The sequence below is a fragment of the Microcebus murinus genome, chromosome 8 (assembly GCF_040939455.1).
Source record: "Microcebus murinus isolate Inina chromosome 8, M.murinus_Inina_mat1.0, whole genome shotgun sequence".
Lineage (NCBI taxonomy): Eukaryota > Metazoa > Chordata > Mammalia > Primates > Cheirogaleidae > Microcebus > Microcebus murinus.
Window position 1 is genome coordinate 33,411,594 of NC_134111.1, and position 20,743 is coordinate 33,432,336.

General features: G+C 40.7%; 1 protein-coding gene across 5 annotated transcripts in view; it reads right to left on the reverse strand.

Annotated features, from left to right (window-relative positions):
- The window catches only part of CACNB4 (calcium voltage-gated channel auxiliary subunit beta 4), a 232,227-nt gene that overhangs the window by 101,544 nt on the left and 109,940 nt on the right, over window positions 1-20,743 (reverse strand). Inside the window, exons 1-2 of one of the 5 annotated variants that reach the window (XM_012779966.3) lie at window positions 18,463-19,650; window positions 16,362-16,521 (exon numbers count right to left, since the gene is read on the reverse strand). The exons of 2 other annotated variants lie outside the window; for them this stretch is intronic. In XM_012779966.3, the coding sequence (XP_012635420.1) occupies window positions 16,362-16,367 (6 nt within the window). In that variant the 5' untranslated portion in view covers window positions 16,368-16,521; window positions 18,463-19,650. Of the gene's footprint in view, window positions 1-16,361; window positions 16,522-16,703; window positions 18,396-18,462; window positions 19,651-20,743 lie in introns of those variants that run through there. 2 more of the 5 variants (XM_012779967.3, XM_012779965.3) reach the window with 2 other exon arrangements.

Below are 20,743 nucleotides of genomic sequence, written 5' to 3' on the forward strand. Positions count from 1 at the left end.
TCCTCTACAACCCTCAGCCAGCCCCTTGTTTTAAACCAGGGCAGCAGTGACCACTGGAGACTATGCTAAGTTCTTAGTTCTTTTCAACACCCCACAAAAATTAAGACTATGAATTAATAGAGTAATTTTATTTTGGCAGAATTACTTCCAGGGAACATTTCATAACTAGCTTATAAAGAACAAACTGGGATGATTTGTTTAATTCTTTCATCCACAGGGAAATATCTAAAGAGCAGGTTTTATGGAGAAAGTTTCATTGCCAAGAGCCAGAAAAAAAATAAAATATTTTTGTTCTCTTTCAAATTATCATATCTTTATGTCTGATTTCCTGTAATTTGTTGTTTGTTTGTTTCCATTTGGCCTTAGAGATTAACAGGAGAAGGTTCGCTTGTGTGGGGCTCATTCAAAGAACTGACCTTGTTTGCAAAGTCACGGATATTTCAGACAGGACCATCACAGAAATAATGACTCTGATAATAATACAGTTGCTGAATTATGATCTGAGTTTGGAAATAAAAGAGAGGAAGTTGCAAGGATCCTATTTTCAAGACAATGTCCCTGAACATGTCCTTGCAAATGAGAACAAGTAGGAAGAAATGAAGAGAATATATGAGATATACAGGCAGGATTATTTCTAAATAGAATGGCTTTCAGCATTTTCTGTGACAAGTCAGCAACTCTTTAAATGAGTCCCTCACAATTTCAGAGCTGCACCTGTTTTAATTGATTACTCTCGTCATTTCCTCACTGGCTGGTGCAAACCGGTCCCAATCTACTATGCACTGAGAGCATTGATATCACAGAGCTAAGGCATTCATTCACTCATTTGATATTAACTTACTGTGTGTGACCATGCTACGTCTTCCTTATTCATGTCTCTACTCTTGTGGAGTTGGGGTTGAGGGAGGCACAAAAAAAAAAAAAAAGACTGGATCCTTATCCCAGTGTCTTACATGTGCAGAGATAAAGTGTGGACACATGAAATAGTGAAGAAGCTACATGAGACTGCAGGTGCCTCTATGGGAATTCAAAAAAGTTTTGAAAAGCTGGGAAGAGCCTCATAGAAGAAGTGGAATAAGAGGTGGGCCCCGCACAAGGTGAAATCTATAAAAGGGGTATGGGTGAAGAAGAGCTTCCCAAAAGGAGAGAATGGTGTTCGTAACTATGGTACTGGAGATTGAGCATTGCTTACTTGTACAAGGGTGAGAAGACCACACTGATGGAGCAGGATTATATGGAGATAGCTGAGATACGGCCATTCAGAGGTCAATGGAGTGGGACTCTAAAATACCTGAATCCTCAATATACCTTCAGTACATCTCAAATTATCCAGATTGGCTTACATTTTGATGTTGCTAGTCAAGAAACAGTTATGGGCCACACATACACAAGAACTTCTACATAAATGTTCATAGCAGCATTATTCATAACAGCCAAAAAGTAGAAAGACCCAAATGTCCATCAATGGTGGAATGAATAAATAAAATGTGGTATATCCATACAATGGAATATTATGTGACAATAAAAAGAAATGCTGATACATGCTACAACATGGATGAACCCTGAGAACATTATGCTAAGTGAAAGAAGCCAGTCACAGTAGGCCACACATTGCCTGACGCCAAATGTGTGACATATCCAAAATAGGCAAATGTATAGAGACAACTGAGGGTTGAGAAAGTTGGGGGAAAATGGGTATGGGCTTTCTTTTGAGGGTGACTAAAATATTCTAAAATTGATTGTGATGGTTGTACAACTCTGAATATACTAAAACCACCAAATGGTATAGTTTGATTGAACTGTATGGAATGTACATTATACGCAATAAAGCTATTATAAAAAACCAAACTGTTAGGAGTTTACTCTAGGGAGTAGGGACTACAGGGTAGGAGGGAGACTTAGACTATCACCGATTTGTTTACAATCAATATAGCCCACTTAGAAATGTAAAGGGAGAAGACTGAGTTTCCCTTTTCACATTTTGGCTCTTTTTAAAATACATGCCTTTTAATTTCCTAAACTTGTCCTAACTCCAAATTATAAGCTTACTTTGATTTTTCAATGAAAAAAAAACAAACAGAGTAGCTGGGCATGGATGTGTGTGTGTGTGCTTATATGTGTCCGTCCCTTGGAAATCCCTGACAAATAAATCATGTTCAGTCATTTCTGACCATTCCCTAGGTCCCCCTTGATTTCTGGGGGAATTAAAGTTATTGGATTTCAATTCATTCTAGCAATCATTTATTCAGAGCCTGTCTTGGGCAAGCACACAAGGTAAGCAAGGCTACATAAGGGTAGGGAGATGAATAAACCAATAAATTTTATTTAAAGAAAGATATTCCTACTTCGAAGTGCTTACCACTCCAAATAGAGGTACACAGTAATCAAAAAGAACAGGGAGGCCGGGCGCGGTGGCTCACGCCTGTAATCCTAGCTCTCTGGGAGGCCGAGGTGGGCGGATTGCTCAAGGTCAGGAGTTCAAAACCAGCCTGAGCAAGAGCGAGACCCCGTCTCTACTATAAATAGAAAGAAAACTAATTGGCCAACTGATATATATATAAAAAATTAGCCGGGCATGGTGGCGCATGCCTGTAGTCCCAGCTACTCGGGAGGCTGAAACAGAAGGATCGCTCGAGCCCAGGAGTTTGAGGTTGCTGTGAGCCAGGCTGACGCCATGGCACTCACGCTAGCCTGGGCAACAAAGCGAGACTCTGTCTCAAAAAAAAAAAACAAAAAAAAGAACAGGGAAACTAAGTGCTGTGCACTGTCACAAACTCTCGGGCTGAGCAGGCAACAATTTGACCCAGTATTTCTCAAAGTACGTGAAAATCATTTGGGGAGTTTTGCCAAAAATGTGAATCCTAAGCCTCACCCTAGAGTAACTGAATCAATGTCCCTGAGAGGGAGGCCCTAGAAATCTATAAACTGTACCTATATAACGTCACCTCCACTTTGTCCCACAAAATCCACCCAATCGAAGGCAGAGATGGTTTGCAGCAAATGAGGCTTAGTGTAAATAACTAAACCAACATTTCCCCAACTGTATCCTGCAGAATACTAGTTCTTCCAATAGTCAACAGGTATTCCTCAGGAGAAAAAATGAGTCTGAGATCAAATAAGTTTGGGATACCTTTCAGTTAAATAAACTTTAATTGTCTTATTTATTTCAGAATGTTAAGAGATGTTAATAGGTGATTGTGTACTGTGAATCTTTGAGAAAGGGACATAGTGTATGGTGATTACCAAACTTATTTGACTAGGGGCCCATTTTTCTCACATGTATCAAGAGGCATACTAAATAATGGCTAGAAATTTTTCTATGAAAAATAAGAGGTATGGGCCAGGTGCAGTGGCTCACTCTGGGAGGCCGAGATGGGAGGATCACTTGAGCTCAGGAGTTTGAGACCAGCCTGAGCAAGAGTGAACAAGTCTTCGCAAAAAACAGAAAAATCAGCCAGGTGGAGTGGCATGTGCCTATATTCCCAGCTACTCAGGACGCTGAGGCAGAAGGATCGCTTGAACCCAGGAGTTTGAGGTTGTAGTGAACTATGATCACGCCACTGTACTCTAGCTGGCGTGACAGAGTGAGAGACTCTGTCTCAAAAAATAAATTAAATAAAAGAGGTATGAGAGACTTTGGAAAATGTTATGATCTACCTCTAAATAAAAAAGGAAACATATACAAAAGAATAATATACAGTAGATTTCCAAATATGGCATAATAGGGCATGTGAGGATAGGTACAGCCCCAGAATGGATAGAGCTAGAACATAATTATTTTGCAGCAAGTTCTTGGTCCCTGAGGGTCCCAGCTGTCTAGAACAAAACTATTGCATGACTTTGGGGTGAAGTCAGTAACTTCCTTGGTCAGTAATCAAAATCAACAGCTGAAGGACTGAGGCCTTCAATCCTGGACCTGGTTTCTAACTTGAGCTCCCCTGGGTCACTCAAAAGACATCACAGGAAATGGCCTAGTTTCCCAATCTCAGTGACATCATTGTCCAACCAGTCACTCACTCACCTAAGCCAAAAGTGGAGGAGTTCCTCTTCCTTCCTAAGCTTATTAGTCATTAAACCTGCTACATTTATGACTTCAATATTTTTCAGTTCACCTCCTCTTCTTTATCCCCACTACTACTGCCCTAGTTCAGGCTTCCGTCAGCTCATACCTGTACTATTTCTACGGCTTTCTAATTGGACTCCCTGCCTGAATTCTTCCTCTCCTCAAATCCATCTTCTACCCTGACCAATGCACAGCTGGTCATACCACTTTCCAGTTTAAAAATCCTTCCACAGCTCCCAATTACCTACTGCAAATAATTTCTCCCAAAGTATGTTCTGTAAAACACTTATATAATGCATGATACACACACAAAAAAAGGGAGCTTCTTTCAAATTGGAGGCCAGGTAGTTTTTATGTGTAGGTGCAATGACAAAGACTGCCTATCAGTGTCTGATCCGTCCCCAGTATAGCAGAAAGTCCAACAATTCCTTGGAGACTGAGAACCTGGAGGAAGGCCCAATGTGTACATTGGGAAATACTTCCAAAGTCCATGAACATTCTTGGCTAGGAAACCTCAGAAGTCATTTAACATAAATGCTTATAGAATAATGTACACTTTTTACACTTCTGAAGAAATGGTACAGTTTACAGCAAAAGTCTGCGGAATATCCTTGTTTTCTGCAGGAAGGCAATCTAGAACTTCAAAACCATCCATCTTCTATTAAATACATGGAGGTGAGGCTTTGTGTTCATAGCATCTTTGCAAGCCCTAAATTAAGAATTGAAAATTCAAATACCCTAAGAATCAGATGGATCACAGCTGACAGAACTCTGGCTAAGTTTCCTAAACAAGGTGTCCAATGTGTGCCCTTCCCCCAACTTCTTCAAGATATCTTCTTACTAAACTAGTCACTAAGTAAGACAAATCTTCCATATTTCAGTTGGCTGCTGGCTGGCATTTTAAAAGCCAGTTTCTCTATGTAAATGCAGCACTCAAATGAAAAATCTAACAACTAGTTGCACATCTTACAGCCAGAACATATTTTAGTTAAAAGGGATATGAATCAAAACATTCATAGAATCTACGTTATACATGTCTTGTTTTTTTTTCTACCTTATTTGTATCCTTCTCTCTTTTTTCTCTTGCTCTTAGATTTGGGGGGGAAATTCACCCACACTAAATTTGGAATGCAGTATGGACCAAAATATTTTTAGCTACTTTTATACCAGTGTATGTTTTAAAACCAAAGCAAAACGATATCATATTTATCAACATACTATTCTGTCTTTATAAACTCCTGATAGTTACAATGTCTTGCATAGTTTACATAGTTCTTTATATTGTAGCTTTGATCCAAACAGTTAAACACATATACACCATTCAAAACACCACAGCTGATGAAAAGTGTCTATAACAACTGTTAACAGTGTACTTCAGTTATGAGATCCATCTCACCCTTCTTCTAACATTTCACTCTATACTGATAATAATTTAGAATTTGACCCAGAAAAGTAAAAGAAGCCAATCTTTAAAAATAAAATACATTATTTTAAAGTATTTAAATCTTGAAAATGAAAACATTCAAACAGTGTTCATATATGTATGCTAGCTTAGCTTAGCTAATCTCTTGCACATTTTTTTTTTTTTTTTTTTGAGACAGAGTCTCGCTTTGTTGCCCAGGCTAGAGTGAGTGCCGTGGCGTCAGCCTAGCTCACGGCAACCTCAAACTCCTGGGCTCAAGCAATCCTCCTGCCTCAGCCTCCCGAGCAGCTGGGACTACAGGCATGCGCCACCATGCCCGGCTGATTTTTTCTATATATATTAGTTGGCCAATTAATTTCTTTCTATTTATAGTAGAGACGGGGTCTTGCTCTTGCTCAGGCTGGTCTCGAACTCCTGACCTCAAGCAATCCACCTGCCTCGGCCTCCCAAAGTGCTAGGATTACAGGCATCAGCCACCACGCCCGGCCCCTCTTGCACATATTTTAAAGACTTGTGCAGTGCCTCTCCACTGAGTGTCTCTGTACACTATATTCCAAGCACACACCCTTCTAAGTGTGAACATCGCAATTTTAGAACCTTATTAAAATAAAGCTCAACTAAGACTCACTGTAATCATTTTATTCCTTATTACCGGAATTGGCTCTCTGCTGTGGTCACTGGCACAGTTCTGCAAGCATAAGGACCAGGTCTCACCACTGAGAACAGCTTGGCTCTGACTCTGTAGACACTGCTAAAGGCAGGTGAGAAAATCTGCTCCCCCAATCCTTCTTACCTTAAGAATCATGGTTATTCAGAGAGGTGAGGCATCTACTGGCCCCAGGCATGTGACCACCACTCCAGTGATCTGTCCCAGGGGAGGCAGTGAAGCAAAAGGCCAAGGTGAGTGTCACCAATGAGACAGCCTTCTGTTCCAGGTACAGACCAGGAAGACCATCTCCTGGGTCACCTGTCACCATCCTTGGCCAACTGGTCCACCAGTCAAGGGTTGGTACTCTTTCTGCACTCAGGACTCCAGCATGTCCGTATATGAATCTACTCCCTTCTGCATTTCACAGGCCCTAACAATGGGAAGCCAGGGCCTTCATTATATCCATCCTAATTCTGATCACAGCTTCCGGAATCCCACTAGTTTCCACTTGTTTCCCCAAAACAGGCTCCCAAAACTTTCAATTAAAGTACAACACACATATAGAAATGTGCACATATTGTATGCCATACAGCTCATTGGATTTTCACAGATTCTATACACTGTATATCCAGCAACCAGTCAAAATTGACTGTTTTCTTTTAAAGAGACAGGGTCTCATTTTGTCACCCAGACTGTAATGTAGTGGCACAATCATAGCTCACTGCAGCCTTGAACTCCTTGGCTCAAGGATCTTCCCCCCTCAGCCTCCCAAGTAGCTAGGTCTACAGGTGTGCCACCACACCTAGCTAATATTCTAATTTTTTTGTATAGATGGGGTCTTGCTATGTTACCCAGGCTGGTCACAAACTCCTGGCCTCAAGCACTCTTCCCACCTATGCCTCCCAAAGTGCTGGGATTACAGGTGTGAGCCACTGCACCTGGCCAAAATTGGCTTTTAAATAGAGATACACAGGGTCTGTTAGCTTTACTAAAAATGGCAAGGCCTGGCCTCAAAGCTAGTATTTTCCGTGGGCTTCCTATACCTTCCCAAACAAGTTCTGCTTTCAACACTGAAAAGAAAAATGCTCCTCTTAGCATTCCCACCCCCTACCCAGTCAATACATCTTTTATTAAAGAGGCTGTCATCAGAACTGTAAAATCTCACATTGCTAATCCCTACTCCCACCCATCCTCCCACTGTTTCATGTGGTTGGAATCACAATGTGATGACATTTGGAAGGATTCTAAAAATTATTCTGGTCTGGCCATGACAATGGAGCACATCTTAGCCACAAGTTGGTCTGATGATGCACTTCCCTGTATCTTCTGTTTATCCACAGAGACCTTTGGGTATTTGAAGGCAGTCATGCAAGCCCTCTCAGCTCAGCGTCTCAAGCTTTCTCCACAAAACTAACATTTCAATCTTCTATTTTCTCCCGTTGCTAGACTTTGTTGAAGTATTCCCGGTCTTCGTCAAAAAAAAAAAAAAAAAAAAAACCAAGTACAGGAATTAAAATGCAGTTGACTATTTCCAATGGAACTACGTCCACATACAAAAGCCAACACATATGTCCAGTGGAAAATGAGCAACAGCAGCTCCTTAAGAGCTGTACTAGCATCTTCAGAGGTGTACTTTCGGAGTGCCTTCAAATGGCATGTTTTTGCCTACCAATGTGAACATGCACTCAGATAATGCAGTAACAGACAAAATCCATGTCCATTTGCCTCTCCAATCCACCCTCCACCCTTCCCCACCCTGCTCTTGCACTGTGTGGCTGACCTGTAAGCTCTGCTCTTTGGCTCCTGGCTTGGTTTGCCTACTGTGTGCCCTGGCAGAGATCTGAGTAAGGGAGGAGAATGAGGCTGGGGTATTTACCCACTGGCATCCTCCCTGCGGGAAGCCTCCAGGCTGGCTGTATCCCTCCACAGGGAAAGCTGCATCCTTCTTAAGGTAGTTTCTAGACAGAACCCAGTCCTCCCAGGTTCCTGTAACTGCACCTTTTCCTAGTCCTGTTGGGTCTAGGGGTGGTAATAACTCCACAGTAACCAGCCCTGGGGTCCTGCACTATCATGTGTGGTTCCCTTACAACCTAGCAATACCGTTTCATTTTATTAAATTCTCTTGATTTATCCTAATTTGAGTATGTTACCTGTTTTTATGGCAGGGATCCCGAGTGACACAGAGACAATCTCCCCTCCCCCCTAAAACTTATAGTTCCTTGTACCTTTTTACGAATATTGCTGTCTCTTTTACCTTTTAAAAATATTGCTATGGGATCATGCAAATGTTTTTTTGAATTGGAAGCTCATGGAGATGAATTGTAAATGAGGAAGACAGAGAATAAAAATGCAACTTGGCTGCTCTTGGCTAAGGCCAAATGTAGCATTAACTTGCGACTGTCATCAAGAGCTGCATACAAATCAAGAGAACTCTAACATTTCCCTAAAACACAAAACCTCTTTCTGACATTCTCTAGCATTGAGATTTTATGTTCATTTAAGTTTTATGGATGTATTATCATTTTAATCCATCAATGACTCCGGACTTCAAACCATATCATAAAGCGACATCAAACAAAAGCTTAAAAGAAATTGGGAAGCAAATCTGGTCTCCAAGTAGATAAAGGTCTCACCATTTGGGTCAGAGAGCAATCTGTTCTCTGTTTTGGAGAGTTTCCCAACTCCCAACTGCTTTGTAAGCTGTCAAGCACTATACAAATAATGTGATTATACCACCCTTCAGGGGTTTATTCCAGTTTTTTATATTATTAACCCTTGGAATTTGGCATGACAAAAAGAACATTGCTCTAGCAAGAGATGTGAGAAGGGTTCTAGGTCCAGTTCTGCTACAAATTGTCTGGGTCATTCTGAACAAGTTGCCTAACCTCTCTGGGCCTCAGTTTTTAAATCTATGAAATGAAGAGGGCGAATGGAGCTTCTCAAGTTTTTGTAGTTGTTTTTTTTTTTTAAACCAAATTACTAAAACAGAGAGTAAATAAATTCTTCCTATGGAATCTGGCCATATACTAAAGGTGCTTCCATAACCAAGCTTCTTTGAAGTCTTATATTTCAGATGAAAGTTTTTGAGCTAAATCATTTTTTCTCAATCCAAAAAGAAAGTTTATTTCAATATAAAAATGTTTTACAATGCTCGACAATATACATAAATCTTAAAATGTGCTAATCCTTTGATCTAGCAATCTAGGAAGCTATTTTGGAGAAATGCTCCATGTGTATACAAAGATTCATATAAAAGAATGTTAACTGTAGCATTTATCTGCAGGACTGAAAAATGAGAAATATTCTAAATCTCTATCAGTGGGCGAAATTCATTATGGTAAACCCACACTGTATAGCTATTATGTCACTGTTTATCTAAAAGAATCAAGAAAAAGATCCATGGTACATTTTTAGGTAAAGAAAGCAAGTCACAGAATAATATTGTTTATGATCTTATTTGTATTTTTTTAAATTACAAATATGGCATGCATAGATTTGTAAGTATATTTTTTCTAAATATCCGTGTTTGTCAATACACAGAAACAAATATCCATTGCATTGTTAAGAATGGCTACCAATAGGGAGGGGAGCGGATTGGGAGATCATCAAGGAAGACTAATTTTTTTGCACTAAATGGTTTTATATTATTTAAATATTTCCCCCAAATACCTTATTTCACTGAATTTAAGATACCAATGATTTTAAAATTCAACATTTTGTACCACTAAGGGAAAAAAATTGCCAACAAAATTATGAGACCACAGTAGGTTTTTTTTTTTTTTTTTTTTTTTTACCAGAAACGTCTGTTGTAAGAGACCACATTAGTTTTAAGATGTATCCTATAGGGCTGGGCGCAGTGGCTCATGCCTGTAATCCTAGCACTCTGGGAGGCCGAGGCGGGCGGATCACTCAAGGTCAGGAGTTCGAAACCAGCCTGAGCAAGAGTGAGACCCCATCTCTACTAAAAATAGAAAGAAATTAATTGGCCAATTAAAAAAATATAGAAAAAATTAGCCGGCACGGTGGCACATGCCTATAGTCTCAGCTACTTGGGAGGCTGAGACAGAAGGATTGCTTGAGCCCAAGAGTTTGAGGTTGCTGTGAGCTAGGCTGATGCCACGGCACTCTAGCCCAGGCAACAGAGTGAGACTCTGTCTCAAAAAAAATTAAAATCAAAATTTAAGAAAAAGGTGTATCCTATGTTAGATATGTTAAATGGGGGGGGTTGTGACTATGGATCAATAATATACAATACATGACTTCAGAAATTTTTACAATCTAGAAAAAACACTACCATTGGAACTCTAGGAATATGCATCATGTTTCATGCATCAAATTTTTGGTTTTCAGTGAACTAATGATAAAACTTGACCATCAAGTGATCTTTTCTTTTTAAATCTAGTATCTACCTAGCCTTCTTTGATCTGTGTGTTTTTATCCCTTGCTCTGCAATATCCTAGCACTTCAGAAAGAGCCCTGTGCCTCATCATAACTAAATGTTCTATGCTTCCCTACCTTGTCAACTTCACCTTAGTTCCATTCCTGTATTCTAAGCATTAACAGCATGATCAAGTGAGAGATGATTTAAAAATTTGATAAGTTCTTAATTGCATCACTTCAATCAATAGAGCCACTGAATCAAATAAACCCCAAGACATTAATCTCTGGAACATCAATTGAACCTAGATGATATTAAGCTATCAATAATACTCTTTGGAAATAAGCTACAGAGCTAATTAATTTACCCACTAACCATCTTAGCATAATATTCACCATAGTTTTCTAACATGAGGATAAATATTTGCCTTTCACTCTTATTTCATTTAAACATTATTTAAAGGGATATTTGAAAGACTGGGCTCAAGTCAAGATTACCTCTTTCTTATCTCCATGTCCTTTCACCTTATGGTAGAGGAAAATTAAACAAATCACGCACAGTTAGTTCTTTTACTAGAAATGAGTGCCTGTTTTAAAATTGATGAATGACCCCTAGAATTGATTATATTCCTGGGGTTTTCCAGTTGATTGATTATTTGTTTTAGAACATCCCAAAGGACAATAAAAATGAGCTAAAGAAAATTCTGTAAAACAAGAAAACACCGAACAACAAAATTCTTGATGATTAAGCATCACAATCACAAAATAACGATTTAAAGTGTTTTTATACCCTAAAAGAGCTGTACACTCTTTTAGTGTACAGCTCAGACACCTTAGACAAGAAGGAAAAATAATCTAAAGCAGAAATACCTTCCCTCAATCAGCAGTAAGAGTTAGGAGAAACTTACTTCTCAGAAAGCTTTTGCTTTTGGTTTTTTTTTTTCCCTTGGAGATGAGATTCAAACGTTTCCAGCTCAAATCGCTGTGGGCTGGAAGTGCACCGTGGGTACTGGCAAGCAAACACGCAGTAGATAAAACATCCTTTTTGGCTTCTAGAGTTAAAAGTCTTAAATAAAACATTTCCCTTTTCAAATATCTAGTCCTGGCAAAGATGCGCACCACACACACTTTCTTCCTTCAAAGATTCCAAAAAGGCCTAACAGCTGGACCCCAGGTCCAAACACTGACACCTTACTCAGTATGTACAAAACACTGCGGTAATTGATCACTTAAAAAGCAAATGGCATATGGTGGCAGTTGTTGTATCCCAACTGAAGAAACTGCTTATCAGCAAAAAGAACAAAATTTTGGATGTGAAGAAACCTTAGAAATGATCTAATCAAACTTCTTCATTTTTATGGCAGGGAAAACCAACTCCTAGTGTTCTTTCAGTCCTATTCTACCCCCTTTTCCAAAACAAAATACAATGAACTAATCATAAGGCCTTAGGGAATTAGTGCATTCTTTTACCTGTCGATTGCTATAAGATTTTTGGAAATCATGGTAAAAATCCAGAAAGGGCATCTGAAAATAAACGGATGAATCTGGTGGGAGTATCAGAACCTACAGACAAAGGGGCTGTTTAGTTACCAAAAGTATAAGTATATACATAGTATGTAACACTTATCTGTGTTTAAGGGTTTTTATACACATTAACTTAATCTTCAAAACCACCTAAGATGTAGGATCCATTAGTATCGACACTTCAGGGATGAGGAAACTGAGGCACAGAGAGTTTAAGAAATGTACCCAGGCCCACAAGGTAGGGAGGGGGAAACCAGGACTCAGTCCCTGGCAATCTAGCACTGAGTTTCCACTTTTATTCATGACACTGTTATGTTACATTATTGTTTCATAACACAAAGTACAAAAAATAGAAGACACAATTTTTAAAGTTTTATGGGGATTAAAAAAGATTGAGAAACGATTTTAACTGCAACCTTATCATGCACTCAAACTTTTCAACAAAGCTGCTAAAGGGGTAATAACATTGAAGGTCAGAGTCTTTTTCCTACGTGATTCTTGAGCTAAAAAGAAAAGAGATTAAGGAGAAACAGGAATAAAAAAGGGCAAACTGAAAGAACTGCTCTTCACGAACTACACAGTCCAGCTCCTGAATAATTGACAGTTTCCAATTTTCAAGTCCTGGTGTATCCCTTAGATCAATTCCTCTGAAGGAAAAGGCTAAAAGCAAATTTAAAACTTCCTGTTTTAAATCTAAGACTTTTCAGTATTTCTGATGATAGATGTGGGGAAAAAAAATAGGATGTAGGAAACACTGACAGTGTGGCACCATTTAAGAAGAGAGGGAAATATTTATACAGTCATGTTATAAAAGAATATATAAATGTAGAGCAAGAGCAAGTATTGGTCTATTTAGATCTCAAAAATTGTCCTGCGAGCAATCTAGCCTACTTCTTTTGGCATACCAATAAGTAACAAAAAATAGCTGCACAGTTTTATCTTAGACTCACACCCTTAAAAGACTTAAAAAGTTCAAAGCCCAATACATAAAAACGTACAACTCCCAATGTGCTGTCATTATTTTATATGACCTGGAAACTCACTTGGGCTTTACACATTAGGTTGTATTGAGGATAGGGCACTAGTTTACACACGAGTGCCCCAACCGCAGTAAGTGAGAACTCACACGTCTACCCAATGTGTCCTGTTTTCACAGCCCCCCTTGGCCTGACGAAAACACATGAAAAGCACCTAAATCAGCCTCATTTAGATCAGAATATTGAGCCTCTCTCTCAGTAGAGCTGCCTTAGTACAATTTTTAACTTAACCTCATAGATAGCTGAACTCATGATCTGATGATTATTTTAAAGGACTAGTGGGAGAGGGAAGAGAAGAGAATGAAAAATGATAACCAGTCCAGTTGTGTCTTCTTGTCCTCCTTAGGTGGCTTTGTTTACCTATATAAGAAACGTTAAAGGTCAAGATGATGAGCGGAATGGTGAGAACTGTCCACACAGAAATAAGTTCCAAGCCGAACTCCCACAGAAAGAGAAGCTCTAAACCAATGGGATGGTCTCTGCACCTTCACCCTAAAAGAATGGCTTGTCATGGTTACTGCTGACCTTCATACGGAACATCTCGCACAACAGAATGATGTGATGTTCATTAGGCACATACACATAGAGACACGGGACCATACCCTAAAACCCGGGATCGACTTCATCTTAATCTAGTAAGATGAACAGCAGCAGGAAGGAGATACAGAAGCGCCTAAGGAAAGGCGAGAACTGATCCCAATTCTTCCCTCTCTCACCCGAAAATGAAAAATTAACAAGAAAGCGGCAAGATCAGCCACCTGGAAGCAGTAAATTCACGGCTTTCGCTCCATGACAATTACATCTGGAAATCATTTCAATATATACTTTAGAAAACCATTATTGCTAAAAAGTGATTGAAGAGAAAGCTCTGTTCATCATTCACTTAATAGACCCTACCTAGCCAAACGCCAAAATAGCTCAGCTGAGTAAAAAAAAGTTGATCTTCTCAGTTAAATTTCTTACACAAACCACAACCAGCATTTGCTTTTCTTCTACAGTCAGTGTGATGCCAGCATCTAGTCCTTGGATTCTTTTACAGACCAGTACTCATTCTCTACGAACAGGCCCGAGGGATGACCCCAGAAGGGACACTCTGATCCACCAAACCATAAAAATACCTGGCCTTCTTGTTTCCAAAAGAAATATAATCCTTGCCATCCCTCAGTGTTTTACTGAAGGTCCCTAACACATAAATCCATCTGTTTAAAGTTGATCCTCCTCCCTAGCAAGCACATGGACATATCTTTATATTTAAAATAACTTTGTTAGATCTTTGAAAGTAACAAGGCTTTCTTCTCTATGGCTGTGTTGCCTTTCAATCTTCTTGGGTATCTTTCGTCACAGTTAATGTTCCTTCTACAAAAGCTATATGGTAGAAATCTCCCACTTACGCATTAACCATCAATTAGCAAAGCATGGAACATATCTACATACGAATGCATGAGAATGTACAAGGGTGTACAGCATGGATGCACAGACATTTAGACAAACATTAATAGTTACACAGCTTATTGAAAATGAATAGTTTAAATAATTAACATAAAGTTAGCCTTATACTAATGTGTAGGTACATATAGATTTAAATATGTGTTTTTATATATACATTCAGATATTGTACATACATTGTAGTTTATAAAATTTACCTTCACTTTAGTGCTTACAATGACAAAATTTCTAAGAGTATTAATAAATACATTATGGCTCCCTTCTTTGACTAAAAACACTTAAAGAATATATTTTCCTCCCTGGCAATTAGGATCTGATCATCTGTTTCATTGGAAAAGACCAGATCTTTCCTTATACATGCTTTAGAATTTAAGTATTTGGAAATGGAAGTACTTGTGTCAGAGAAATCACCTATTAATTCTACATGCAGCTAAGCCTGGCTTCACTTTACAAAATACTCAAGAATCTATATTTCAAGTCGCTCAAAATTCTGGAAGATCCATACAGAAGCTTTAAATTTTGCAATGTATCTCTTGCACAAGCCAGTTCTAGTCCTCGTGTGCTCAATATTTTACCAAATGAGAACAACACAGAATAGGATGCAACACACAGTCGCAAGTTAAGAATGACCTATTTACATATGTGTGCACTGATCGTCTGAGAGGGTGTATGCCAATACATTAATAGTGATTATCTCTGGGCAGTGGGTTTTAGGTAACTTTTTCTGCTTCTCTGTTCCTTCTATGTATCTCTATAAGAATCTCTCTCCTATTATTTATGTAATAAACCTGATGAATGATAAAATAACTCCATTCCTAGAATAATTTCACAAACATCACAATACACAATGACTCCATTTATAAAACATGTATACACCAAGGAGCAGATCTATTGAAATCTCTTATGAATCAGAAAAAAATAAATAGCATATATTGGGGGCTTAAGTGAAAAACATGTTGGCCACCACGGCCTATATTAAGATACAGTGGGGGCAGTGAAGGTAGAATAGGGCAACCCTTACATAGAAGCCAGCATAGGGACGGTCTGTGTGCAGGACCCATTGTCACTGGCCTGGTCTAGGGACGGACTCGTCCAGATGCACACACTCATTATCTATGTCAAGGTAACACAAGAAGTAACGAGACATTCTGTGCGAAGTCTCCCATTCCTATGCGGGGCCTTGCTGTGGGGCACTGAGTGATCTTTTGCACTTCCTTGTAATCCTGGATGATACAGATTCTTAAATCTGGAATCCAGAACAGAAATTAAGCGACTTGCCCAAAAACGCCCCCACAGGACTCAAGAATCTAAAATGCCCCGACTGAAGTGGGTTCCAGCATGCTACTTGTTCCTCTCTCTTCATTTATACAGTATGTGAAATACAGAGGTTATAGGCTACAATCTCGGGCACTGGGAATATAATATCTGCTTTACAGCCAGACTCTTAAGAAAAGCCTCGCATCACAGCACCAAAATCTCTCTCATGCTGCGGGGATGTGAGAGGTGCTAACAGTGTATAATGATGCTTTATTCTTATTCAGAGTAAAATACTCCCTGGGCGAGATGATCTTATTACAGGCTTACTGTGCGAACACATTGACTATAACCACTCATCACAGGTTAACCCCCACACACCCCACAAAGATATTTTCAACAGCACAGAGCAGCAGGACATATGTGGACAGCTTCCCACCCCCCACCCCAAAGGAAGTGCCGTACTCAGCTTTTAGTGCCTGTGTATTCTTGGACTGCAGCTGGCCATCTCAGAAAAGCCTCTCCACGCCTATCCACCAGACCTGTTCCGAGAGCTTTGCTCCAATCTGGGCAAACCCCCACACTTACAGCCATAAATGCATTGGCACTGAGAAAGACTGCTGAGGATGTGGCACTCCAGGTGTGGCTTTATTTGTCACTTCACCAGGTCAGCTACTTAGGCCTAGTCTTCTTCATTGGTTTGAAGCTCTGTTCACACCATCTTGGGTAACACATCACATTATTCTTCCTTATAAAAACAAACAAACTCAAATAAGCATTCAGAGTCAGTTCACCCCTCGGAACATCTCTGTCTTCCCCTCTGATTTATGTGACACGGTTTCGGTCCCACCCACCTGAAAGCCTCCCATACTCTCAACTACAGACTGGCCCAACGCCCACCTTCACTCCTCGGGCTCCCACCTTCCTCACCTCCGCGGATGTGCAGCGCCCTGAGGATCCCAGCCTGCTGGCCACCACTGAGTCACCGGGAGCTCAGCACTGCGGTACCTAGCCCTACCCGCCATCAACTACCGCCACCGAGTCAAGTCACTGCACTCCTCATTCCTACCCCACAGAGAAACTCAGCTGTCCTGTGAGGCTGGACCAAAAAGAAAAAAAAAATGTTTTCAGACTCATAATGGCTCCCCTCTAAACCAGTGCATCTGAGATTTATACAGTTCTGGAGCACAAGGAGCTGGGTACATTCGTTCCTAGCCAACTCTTCACAGCAGCCGGTTTCTAAAGGCATTTCTGAAATGACTCCAATCCACTTCAGTGCAACACATTGCCCAAGTTTAAATCAATGGTCGAAAATAAAACTTACGACTCAATAAGGCATCACATGTTTCATAACTGAGTGTGAAGAGAAGGGGTACAAGAAATAATGAGGCCTCCTGAAGAACCCAGCTGGGGAAGCTGGTTAACTGAACTCCTGTAATTGCCTTTTCCATTCTCCCACCCCACCTGCGAGTGTGGACCGTCTCGATTCAGCTGCCAATGTTTCAGACTACGCCTTGCAATAAGCTGACAGTCTGATCATTTATGAGCACGCTGGGCAACACACAGAGAGACTTTGCGGAAACAGAGTTAGAGTTAGAGCTAACGCACAGACAGGAAGGAAAAATGGAATGCCTTATCAGAACTGAAGATTTCTATCTTTCATGGATAGCACATCATTTGATACATACGTCTGCACTGACGTATACCATAGGGGTTTTTTTGTTATAATCTGTTTATTTGGTGGTTTAGCCAGAGAACCTTATATAACACAATCCTGTTTCGAATGTAGCAACATGTATGGCATTGCACTCATAGAAAATTCAGACTCCCCACAGCACCTCCCGTTAGCCACCCCCAGCCGTTCTACCTTGCAAGGTTTCTGTGTATTGATGAAAAAAAAAACAGGAACTACCACGAGCAATAGTAAAAAGGAAGATTCAGTAATCAGCTTTACTGGATATTCAAAAGCTAGAATTCTGTGGTATGATTTTAGGGATTTCAGAAAATCATTTTATCCTGATTTTTACATATTGCATGAGCCTGACCTACAGTGGGAAAGGAGTCCAGTTTTCTAAACCAAAACACACGTGAGTCTACTTCGCTCTTCCAAGAAAGAGTATAGGAACACTACCCTCTGCCTCTGCACTGGGGTGTTGTGTGACCACAACCCTTGCATCTAATTTCCTTAACAAAGAAGCAGTAGATCTGCACTGCTTGTTTGGCCAGAAAGCACATAATAATACAGCTACAGCTTAGGAACTTCCATTCATTTCTAGCTCAACAAACAATGTGTATTATATAATGAATGAGGCTTTTCTATGAACCCTGCTATTGGAAAACACAAGCACTTTCTGCATAGTTTAAACCAGTCTACAAGGAGCAGTTATCGTTTGCGAGATCAAATGTGGACCTGGTAACATACAAATTCAAACAGCCTACACTTTTAGATGCCTTTGCTATCACCCTAATTTCTTTTTTTTTTTTTTTTTGCTTGCCAATAATTTCAGTTAACTATAAACTATACAGAGAACATTTACACAACAGCCAGCAAGCACCAGAATGATGTTGGCTTTCAGCTCCATGTTCCCTGCGTTGCCTAAGAAATAATCGGAGGGGGGGAGGGATTGGGGGGATAGTGGGAGGAGGAAGAGGAGGGGAGAGGGAATCAGCTATCTATGAAAATACTTACAGCCTCCGAGTCTTCAACTCCATGCAGGTACAAATTGTCATACATGGAGGTCTGATAATCCAGCGCACCTCTTTTCAAGGCAAAAATAAAAATTGCTGCAGAAACCACAGCTAGAGCTTAAAGAGAAAAGGCCTGTTTAGAAGAACTGCGCCTGCCTTATCAATTCCTGTGGATTTACCAGGCAAGATGCTATTCATTCACATCACACAGGGTGAGGTTATCCCCGGAGGCAGTCCAGACCTGGCATTTTATCTGCCTTCCCAATACAGAGCATAAAAAGCAAAAACCCTTCCTCAAGCACAGACTGGTGACTGGGCTAGGAAAGCGGCCTCTGATTGGCTCGGCGTCCCTGCTTCAGTCAGCTGAAGAGCGTTCCCCCGGAGAGTGGAGGGCGCCTCGGAGCATCCTACCCAGCACAGAGCCGCTTCCTGTTTCGCCTGTATTGTCAGTTCTACAATAAACACTCATCGATATCCAAAAGGCTGCGCGCAAGGTTTGCACAGGCGGAGTGTCGAATAAGCTAAACACAACTGCTCCTCTTCTTCATGAAATTCACCGTTGGAGGGGGCAGCAAAGGAGAGGTTTTATTTCCAGAGAATATCATGTGAAGACAAGCGAACAGATACTAATCTCCATCCAACATCTGTGCTTAACAGATGCAATTTAAGTCAAAAAGGCAATAAGTCATGTAAAATTCAAAAAACCACTGCAAGGTGAAGGAAAAATGGATAGAATAAACAGATGGTAAGATTTCTCCAGGGAATTTCCATAGTAAAAGTTTTCAATATTCCCACTGAAGTCTCTTAGCCTTGCTGGCAAGAAAATACTACGTCCCAACTGGTGAAGTTTGAAAAGGAAGCCAAAAACCTCTCAACTCTTAGATGCAAAAATTGTAATGCCTCTTTAGATTAATTTTTTTAACCTCCTTTAAGCGGCAGCCAATGTTCTCGCTTAAATCCTTTATCCCCTTCCCTGTGCATGAATCTTTAATATTCCTAAAACAGCATTGATCTTTTCCCCAAAGCCCAAGCAGAAAAGTCCCCTGCTCCCACCACACCACTACTGAGGCTGACCCGGGACAGGTCCCGCGTTGGGGTGGCCTGACATGGAGCGTGCCTCGATTCTTGGGGCTTTCTGGTCAGCCAATAAGGTATTGCAGCTTTGAAACAGGAGAGCTCTAGAGCTCACTGGAAAAAAAAAAAAAAAGCTAAATTTGGGTGGGAAAAGAGACCAGTAAGGGGCAAAGAACATAATCCAGAGGAGCTGCATGGCTCACGGGTGTCAGCAATGACCCAGAAACTCAGAGGCTATGAGTCCAGTGTCAGCTTCACCACTAATTGGTCAGATGACTCCGGACCAGTGAGTTACCCTTTCCGTGGGCTTTAGTTTCTTCATTGGCTAAACTGAGGTGAGAAATAACTCAGAGAAAGAACTCTGCAAGTCTAAAGTGCAACATAAACACTTATCACTGACAACCCTGCTTTGTCAGCTGGAAGACATTGGCTGCAGTTCATGGGCGCTCAGCACAGTAGTAACTGGCTGGCCCTGGACCTACAGAACGAGGCCTGTCCTTCTAGCCAGTATCTCTGAACAACACAACTCTTAAAGGAACAAACCTGAGTCACAAAAAGCAATAAAAGAGCTACAACTGCTGAGCAGAGCACAGTTCTTCCAGTTCTATGCTGACCTGTTCTTATCTTTCAATCCCAGTTGCATGCCTTGGGAGTGGCATCAATACTTAGCCACTGGCAAATGCAAAAGATGGCAAGGGGGAGGGCACACTGGCTCACGCCTATAATCCCAGCACTTTGGGAGACTGAGGCAGGAGAAGCACTTGAGACCAGCCTGGGCAACAAAGCAAGACCCCATCTCTACAAAAAATAAAAAATTAACGGGGCCCGGTGGCATGTGCCTGAAGTCATAGCTACTTGGGAGGCTGAGGTGGGAGGTTTGCTTGTGCCCAGGTGTTAGAGGTTGTAGTGAGCTATGATGATGCCACTGCACTCCAGCCTCGGCAACAGAGCAAGACTCTGTCTCTTAAAAAAAAAAAAAAAGATAGCAAGGGACTCAGCTATCCTTCAGAATCCCAGAATGGTAGAGTTCATACAGGATGTCATCTTTGAGGCTATGCCTACACAGCAGGAGGACATCAGCAGAGGCTGGGTGCCATCAACAGGATTCCACAGAGAGAATCCCAGCACTGTTGGGTTCTACCTGTTGACAACTATGTCTTGGGGCAAGTCACTGTCCAGGTGGAACTTCAATCCCCATCCCACCCCAT